Source organism: Pygoscelis adeliae, unplaced genomic scaffold, assembly GCF_000699105.1.
Source record: "Pygoscelis adeliae isolate BGI_AS28 unplaced genomic scaffold, ASM69910v1 Scaffold72, whole genome shotgun sequence".
Taxonomy (NCBI): Eukaryota; Metazoa; Chordata; class Aves; order Sphenisciformes; family Spheniscidae; genus Pygoscelis; species Pygoscelis adeliae.
The window spans coordinates 4,505,620-4,514,886 of record NW_008824286.1 but is presented as its reverse complement, the minus strand read 5'-3'; the positions used below and the strand labels follow the sequence as shown (position 1 = coordinate 4,514,886).

The 9,267-nt window shown below is 42.2% G+C and overlaps 1 protein-coding gene across 1 annotated transcript in view; it reads right to left on the bottom strand.

Annotated features, from left to right (window-relative positions):
- RPN2 (ribophorin II) overlaps nucleotides 1-9,267 on the bottom strand; it is a 105,705-nt gene that overhangs the window by 10,431 nt on the left and 86,007 nt on the right. Inside the window, exons 2-8 of the mRNA XM_009318705.1 lie at nucleotides 7,521-7,616; nucleotides 6,634-6,809; nucleotides 5,685-5,760; nucleotides 5,158-5,292; nucleotides 2,914-3,090; nucleotides 2,395-2,513; nucleotides 1,865-1,970 (exon numbers count right to left, since the gene is read on the bottom strand). Of these exons, the coding sequence (XP_009316980.1) occupies nucleotides 1,865-1,970; nucleotides 2,395-2,513; nucleotides 2,914-3,090; nucleotides 5,158-5,292; nucleotides 5,685-5,760; nucleotides 6,634-6,809; nucleotides 7,521-7,616 (885 nt within the window). The remainder of the gene's footprint in view (nucleotides 1-1,864; nucleotides 1,971-2,394; nucleotides 2,514-2,913; nucleotides 3,091-5,157; nucleotides 5,293-5,684; nucleotides 5,761-6,633; nucleotides 6,810-7,520; nucleotides 7,617-9,267) is intronic.

The window sequence follows — 9,267 nt, the reverse complement described above, 5'->3', positions numbered from 1 at the left end:
TGCACTTTGTTCAGCAAGCCTTCCTTCGGAGCCACAGCATTTATCACTTAGTGCAGGGCAGCCAATAAGGCCCTGCCATTTATCACTCTCCTTTGTGCTAAGCCCAGTGTAAGCCCCAAGCAGAGAAATGACTTCCTGCCCTCTCCCCAGTCCCAAACCACAGACCATCCAGGCAGTGAACCTCGGTGGGTTTGACTGATTTCAATCCTTCTCTCAAACATAAGCAGTTACTGCAGTCTGTAGTTTTTAATTAGCACATTTGTTCTCACAGCTTACAAATGCTCCCCTGGAGAATTAAAGTTCCATTGCCAAGATATTTTTCATCATATACTACAATTTGTTATTACAGGTTTGCTCATGTGAACCAGCCCCACACCCTCACCCTGAAAAATAATTCACAGGGAACCTGTGGGAAAAATACGCAAAAACATAAATCAAACTATTCGGGTCAGACTTCAAACGCAACAATCTTGGTAGTTCCTTTACAACAAAAAGTGTAATTTAAGATAGAGGTTACCCCTGAAAATGGATCCATTAACATGTAGACTATTCAGGCTAACTTTGCAAAAGCCTTAGTTTGTTCCAAGATGGGAGCAAAGAAAGATGGACTAATGAAATATTCATTTTTAAAAAGTTATGTGAAGGCAACTCAGAGCTGCTGCACACAGCCCCTCCAACTGAACAGTACACAAACATCTCTCAAATATTTTAATGCCAGGAAATGTAGTCTCTGCCTGGAGTAATAACCCACTGGTTTAGCTCATTACTGTCAAAACGATGGTGCATTAAGGACAATTAATGCTAATAACAGTAAGGAAAAAAAAGCAGTTCCCCCAGCAGTCCTCCCCCATAACAATGTGTCTTATTAGAAGCTGTTCACACAAAGCTGCCCCAGCGTTAATGCATTCCTACCGGTACCTCTGTGTGCCAGCAGCGAGCTTAAGCAGGACCAATCAATCCCCTTTTGACACTCCTAAGTGCCATTACTACTACAATGACAACACCAATTTGATACACAGACTAAAGGTCAGCAGTTGTAAATAAGTGTCTTACTCCACTCCAAGCTGACTATGCTGGAAGACTTTAAAAACTAATCTTTTCTTTAAATAGGCAATTGAGGGCAAAAACTAACCCTGGGAATAGACATCACTGGAGAAGAGCATTTGCAGCTGTTGACACTGGGGCGACTACATGAATAGTCACAGAGGTCCCGTTCTTCTCACTGTAACAAACTTGAGGAAAGTAAAACTCTGAGTGTTTATATAAAACTCTTCTTCAGAAAGGTGTGGTATAACAGCTTTTGCCACCAAAAAGGGGGTATGTATACATGAAATGAAGACTTCATTTGCATTGATCACTGTTTCTCCACTACAAAAGCATCACCATATACACAGTTAGGAGATGCCAAAAGACCCCTTGACTCTTTTCTAGAGCTCTAGAGCTTATATAAACAGACAACAACAAATGCTGAGCTTCCATACATCAGGCAATCACCAGACAACTGCTAGCCAAGCCTTGAGATTTACAGACTCAAATCTTGAATGCTCTGAAGAACTAACATTCTTAGTAATCGGTTTTGCATAGCTACTTTGGGCTGCTATATAAACACTCCCACTGTTAGCCTTTGTTCATATGCTGTCAGATCAGCATCTAAGTGATAAGTCAATTTTGAAATTTACACAAATCTCTTTTGATCATATATTAATCTGGTTGCTGGTCATAATCCTGAGTCAAAATCCAATGCATTACAGAAAAACATGTGATAAAAATGCCATATAACGGGCAACATCCTTAACAGGTATAAATAAAAAGCTGTTTCAGTGAATAGGCACAGAATTAAAATGCCATCAAAAAGTATACCCACCTCAACTTTGTTAGCAATAAATCGCTTATCTCCATCCACACTGATAGAGAAATCATAATATCCACTTGCAGGTTTCACATTCATGAAGTTCAGCTCAAAGATGTCTCTGTAAAAAAAAAAAGCAAGGTGTTAAATATCCTCTAGGACACTAACAGCATCCTACAAATAGGTAATCTATTCTTGCTACCAAGAAGTCTCCAAATATGCTAGATTAAGCAAGCAAACAGACAAATGCACCACAAAGCTAACATGGCTAAGAGCAGCAGGAAAAGAATTCTCCAAAGTGCCTCCGAAGTCAGAAGAACATTGCAATTCCCCACTCCCAATCAAAAGAAAAAGCAACAGAAATTCACCATCGCTACCAAACGCGCTCAGTCACCTGTTACCAACCAAACGCAACTACAGCATTTTGAGTTTTCCATCATACAGACATCTCTCCGGTGGAAGAACACATAAGGAAAATAAGTCCAACACTGTTGAAATAACACCTGTTTGCCTTACAAACTGTAAAAATGAGATTATATTCTTACCCTGACAGAGCAAATGCTGTCTGTTGAAGGACAGTGGCTTTGCTAGATGCAGACTTGGCGTAGTCAAGCTTTACAGAAGCTTGAGTCAGTGGCTGGGACATAACATCGGTCACTTGTAGCTACAAGAGAAAAACAAGAATTTCTGTGAAACCCGTTGTGCCAGAAGGAATGCAGGAGCACAGACGACTCACTACCCCTCTGCATTATACACCCAGGATTCTCCCCTGCCCAGCACCCCAAATTCACCTAGTTCTTTCTAACATAACCGGGAGAGCTGAAGTTTGTAATCAGCAGAGCTGACTTCCACACAGTGCCTTCTCGAGGTGGCGTCTGGTAGGCCCTGGGTAAGCAGAGGTTCCTAAGAATCCCTCCATAAAAGCACTAAAACCCCAGATCTACTGGAACCTGAGTCCTGGAGCTAAAAGTGAAAGACATCACCTTACACATTCAGTCAGCCCAGACCTACAGCACTAAAGACTGAGCCAAGAGATGAATTAAGATTTGGGGCTAAGGACTCACCCTGAGTATGGGCTGATGGTGAGACACAGCTGCAGGCCCATCGGGGACAATAATGACAGGCAAGTGGTAGCGGTTCCGGGATAAAGAACCCACGGCACAAGCAACGCTGAAGGCCTCCGAGAGCGTCTCAAAGTTTTTCTTGCTAAAAATTGCATTCATCAACTGGATAATTTGATCCTGAAAGAGGAAAAGCAAACCACATATAAGCACCAGCAGCTTATCACAACATTGCAAACTGGCTCAGTGTAATGTTATTAATAAAAACATCACTCACAAAGACTGCTTAATTTCCCATTTGCTTTAAAAATAACTCAATTTATGAGGTAACCCAAAATTAGCTACCTTTTGAATGTCACATTAGCATTCTTATTCTGGGCTGGGAGGTTCCAACCACAATCGCTGTAATTGTGCTGAAAACTTGCAAGACCAGAATTTGGCTCTACCTCTTCAAACTACGTGTTTCAGAATGGAAGATGCCATCAGCTCAACTATCCCGACTGCATGCAGCTGCAAAAAGACAATTTGGCTCCAGGAGCCGTACAATTGTCTTCATACAGTGGAGAAGGACTAGGCTAGATGTCCTGGCTACCTGCCAAGCTGGGAAGGCCACGGAGAGGTGATGCAAAGCATCCTAATGGCTCTGGAAGGAGCCAGACTAGGCCCATGCAGGCTTATCCCCTTAGGCTCAGCAGTGTCCTCAAGCTAAGAGGATTAGCTTTAAAGCAGTACCACCAGGAGCACAGAGCCAGCTCTGGCTCTGGGATGTGCCAAAGCTAATTTGTTCTCTCCGAAGTAGGAGTGGGACGGAGTCCCCCAGCTGGTTTTCCAGTCTGACTTCGTACGGTTAGCGCGTCTGCGCCACACTCCGCAGGGTATGCCATATTTTTCAGATTCTTCCATTACTCCCTGCTAGTCTGGAAAACAGAGGGTTTGGTTACCTGTGCTTTGATCCAAGCAAAGGATTGTGGGCTAAATTCTAATCAGAAATGAGAATAATCAAAGACAATCCCAAATAAAGCAATAGGCATACAATTCAGTAACCTACAAAGAACACTTTTAAATGAAATCCACTGCCTCTCAAATTTCCACCCTCGTATTTGTATTAATGAGCGCCAACGTACATGACATAACTAGAGAAAGCATCCAGACAGAAGCTACAAAAAACTCCCTCACAGCACAAATCCTGCAGTGTTTTTCATTTATATGGAGGTCATGGCATAGCTCCAGACCTTAACCGGCAACTGACACTCATTTAAATTGTGAGGGAAAAAAAAAGGGAGCTATTTTTTCAAATACTACGTGTTAATTTTTAAAGTGAGTTTTGTGGCATTCTGGAGGCACTCTCACCATTCGCAAGAGATAAAGCTTTAAGCCCCAACAATAGCACTTCTGACAGCACAATTCTGAAACAACACTAAACAATTTTCCTTAATTGGTCTTTTTTCTAAACATCATTTGGACGCTGACAGTTTGAATTGTGTGTAGCAGAATCACCACCTCAAAAATTGACATCAAAATTACTTTGGATTAGTCTGTTTGGCAGCAGCATGGAAGAGAGCCAGGAATGAACTCAGATGTCTTACACTGGCTTCTGTCTCAACCCTGCCACTTTGACTTGTGCTTTAGGGAGCTGCCACTCTCAATCAAAAGTACATCTAACTCAGTTAACCTGTTGTGGAAAAAAAATACATTAAGTGGATAGCTTGCAGTAATGATTTCTAGCTTAACCAAGCTCTAAAGGAATTTCCAGGCTTTCATTTTAGGCAACAAGTTTTTGCATCTGGATTCCTGTAGGTGTATGATACTAACGTTGTCTCCCTTTTGGGCACCCCAAACTAGGGTGCCTGTGTTTCTTCACAGGTAAATAACGTTTGCAAAACTCTTTGAAATGCTGGGAAGTGCTAGACAAGTGCCAAATACCAGAACAAGCTCTGAAATAAGAGGCTTTTTTTTCAACAGCTTGTCTCAATAAACAAAGAAAAACTAGGCCTCCCTTGCAATTTCCTTCTGTACATTTGAAAGAAAAAAACCAAACCAAATTCAGCCTGTGATCTTGAAGGTAGAATTTTCTCCTGGATTCTGTTACTTAGCATTCACTCTGAGATGAATGCGCTCTTCACTGAGTGCGCTCATTATTTTTTCCAGCAGAAATTCTACCCAGCTATACCAGCGTCTTGCAATAGGGACTAGGCAGATCCTTTTTGTCAGCTACGGTGTGCAAGGGAGGAAAACGCAGCTACAGACCTCCTTCATGGCTGGCTCCGTACCCACGTGGTCCGACAGCTTATAGGCAGCAGCAACAAACAGTGCAGTAGTCTCAATTCCTTCTTCAAACTGCAGATAAACTCCACCCAAGTCATCCAGGCGAGCAACAAGATCCTGACAGAGAGAGTTATTAAAATTTAAATTGCATTCTAGCAGATCCACAGAAGTTAACTCCACTGTTAGGCCTGTAATCAAGCGTATCTGTATGGGATCACTGAGGTATTTTGTAATAGTAATTTAGAAACAGGAAGAAAAAGAAACCTTCAGCCTTTGGTGGATTTAATTATATTTAAAAGTCATGACTTTCTGTGTCTCAGTCCACTGTGAAACAGTTAAAATTCCAGAAGAAATATCCGCTGGAAAGGAAGAGCCAAGCCAACCCACATCATGCAGGCAAGGAATTAGCCAGGTTGGTTTTTCATTTTGTGTTTCACATTAATACATCTTTTAGCACTCCAGAGGTCTAACAAATTCCTGAATAATTAGAGAGCGTAGTGTGTTCCTACCTCTATCTCCTCCACAATGCCACTTAGATCTGCCTGCTGGGACAAGTAAGATGCCGTCTCCAAAGCCTGGATGGTTCTTAAACAACAACAAACAAAACCAAACAACTGTATGATTTTCCTTCCTTAAAAGCCAAGCATCATTCAAATCAAAGCAACTACAGTTTCTATTCTGAATGAAGTGTAAAACAGCTGTTACTGCATTCAGTTGACTCAAGGCAAAGAATCTGAAGCGATTTAGTGGAAACTTAGAATTCATTAGGGAACGCCACTTTAGCTGCATCAGCGCTGCAATAAACTCAGATTCAAAGGCAGAGAAGAAACCACTTTGATCCCTGCATAGCCCAGACCCCCAGACTTGCTACTGAGGCTTCCAGGAATCCATTTTTTTTGGTCAACAAAGCAAGTTTTAAAGTTTCCCTTTCTTCCCTAGCTTTTAAGGAAATCCCTATTCTCTCCTTTTGCAGTAAAATTACTTAATTCTTTGGTGATAAATGCCAAGATCCCTTCTGCTTACTGGCACGTTTTTTCCACCTCAGAGTACAGGCGTCCCAACCTACAAACGACAGGGCTGAGGAAGAGCATCAAGTCTAGTGCCACCATAAATGACACAGAACCATGGCTGGGTATTAAGTAAAAAATTTGTTGTGAATCTTTTTGAAAGAGGAGGCTTCTTTGGGATGTGTCCTCTTTACTGACCTTTATTCTTGAACTAAACTGAATACATACGCTCATTTGCAAAAATCACACAGAAAAAATAGCCCAAAAACCTATTTTTCATTCCCCCAGAGGGACAACAATGAACTGGACAAATACATCAAACGAAAACACAGCACCTACTCTACTACATCTATATTACAAAACTTAAGTGTTAAAATACCCTTTACTCCAAAATCCAACTGCTTAGAAGATAAACATGCAACAGTGAATCATTTCCATCTGAAAGACTTACGCCAGCACATTTTCTTCTTTGCTAAGACGAGCAGTAAGAGCACTAAGTGCTTCCTGAGATGCTAAAGGAAGGCCAAAGCCACTCAGGGCCCCAACGGCGTGGAAGATCTGGGTGACTGAGGAATCCTCGCTGACAGCTGCAAGCAGCAGCTCCCTGGTCTCATTTGAAATGGTAACCTGAGGAAGAGCACAGGGAACATGTTGATTCACGCTTAAAAAACACAAAGCCTTCTAGTCACCACTGATTTCTTCCTGGAGCAACACACTTGACTGGTGAACTACTGCAAACTTTTGGGAAAAAGCCCTTTATCATCTGTTACCTTTTAGTTTAATTAATTAAATCCCTAAGTTTTGCTCTCAACTATCAGTTAGTCAGGATAATCCACGATTCAGATTTATCCTGGTAACCTGCTACTGCTTTTCATCTGGCTTCACATCACTGTGCAGCAGCCGGTGGTACTGATGAAAAACGGGGCTTGGATAACCCACCCACAACTCAGCAAGGGTGGGCTGCATTTGTGTCACTGCAGTGTTTCAACACAAGGTTTACCTCCAAACAGTTTACCACCCACCCAAAGAGGTTTTAACTGACACGGCTGCTGTGAATTCTATTAAAATGTGCTGGCTCCTTTTTTCTCAGCCACCAATGTTTAATAAGGAACATCCCCTCAGAATCACCCTGGGCCAAATACTTGCTTTATATCTTTACACTTTGCCTTGTAAAGGTACTCGCAGACACTCTGTAAGTTATTTACCTAAGACACAAGAGAGTACGACCCACTAGAAGAAACTGAAAGTAGACTATGCATAAAATAAAACCAAGAAGAAGATCAAGGTAAGTGCTGCCTTGGTAACATCTGTCTTCAGAGCTCAGGGCTCCAAACGCACCTCGCAGCCAGACAGGACCCGGATGGACTGTGCAGCGTAGAAGAGGGAATCAACACTGCTGGAGTCCACGCGAGATTTGATGAAATTGCACGCAGCCTGTGAAGAAACAGAAGTTAATGTACAGCAACAGTCTTGACTTAAGCCACTGAGAGGACATTTAAACGATACTCTAAGACAATTTCATGTACATTGCCGTCTGTTTTTATACTGAAAATAGGCAAACGATATCCCTAGTAATATTTGCGATGCAGCAGAGCCTAGAACCCCCCAGATCCTACTCTACTAAGTGCTGCACAGAAACAAAGGTGGTTCCTGCTAAAAGGGATAAGCAATTTTCACATAAACTCACCTGCAACCAGAATTCAAATTTAAATTGAGTACAATTATAAAACCTATCAAAATAAAAGCCCCATGTGTATATGTAGTAGGGAAAATCTCCCAGGACAGAGAACAGATGAGCAGAAATTCTGTGGGCGAGCTTCCTTCCCAGCTGTATATCACACACAATCATTAATGGATGCAGAATACAGAGTTTCAAACCATACAGAAAGAAGTCGGGTAAGCAGCCACAGTATGAAGACAAGCAATGAGACTGCTCATTAATTTGCAGCCAGTTTATTATTAACTGACAACCAGATAGATGGATCATTAAGATTCCATTTTAACCAGAAAATAAGCAAGAATTTAACTGCTCATACTCAAAGACCAGTGATTTCTGTATGGGGAGAACAGGCCTTTACAAGTAGGAGAGGATTTTAATGCTACAGTTACCTAGGAATACTGACATATGTTCAAGTGTTATGCCTAGCTATTGTTTTTACTACCTCTACCTTTTAAATAGTCTCACCCCGTTAAGAGGTACGCTGTCCAGGAAAAAAAGTCTCATCACAAACCTCAAGGAACAAATAAATAATGACTGTTTACCTGCAGAAGCAAAGGCTGTATTATCATTGCCAAAGCTAGGAGCTATTAAAAACCCCAGTCACGCTGACATAAACAAAAGCAGCAATTCCCAGACTAGCCCGCAGATGACCAGTAACCGGCGCCAGCAAGGTGTGCAGTGTGGTGAACCACAACATCTTCAGGAGCCTCAGAGTTACGAGTTTGGGCGTTGTGCATTTGCACCACAAAGAGAAACTAAGTCCAAATGGTTTAGAACCACTGAACTAGCCGAATTTATGAGGAAAAAACAAACTTATGTTTACGGCTCAGCTGCATAGGTAAGCACGCATGCGCACGTACGCAGGTATGCTTACAAAAGCAGGCTGTTATAAGGACAACCTGCAACATTTAAACTAGAAATGCTTAAATACATGAAAGGGCAGTAAGCATCATGCTGATACCACAGGCCTTTGCTTCTAGTCTGCACACAAGGGAACGTATTTGACATACAAAAACACCAAGGTCAAGTGACCTGGCTGAATTCGGCGTTGGAACTGAAACGAAATAAGGAGAGTTCTATTTAACAGGACAGCGAAGCAAACACGGGGCAGCAATCTTTTTCACAGAGCAGCGAAGCGAATTGACAGCTACAGTAACATCACAACGGGCTGCGGCAGCGCGAAACCACCACGACAGAGCAAAAAGCGTGAGAGAGCCCGTGGCACTACCTGCCCGGGCGAAGACGCAATTTGTTCAAGCAGCGCACCCGAAAGATTGTCAGTAATTAGCAATGACTCGCACCGGTAGCTGCTGAGAACATAACGCACGTAAGCTTTACGTTTTCCTGACGGTACCGTGAAAGCAG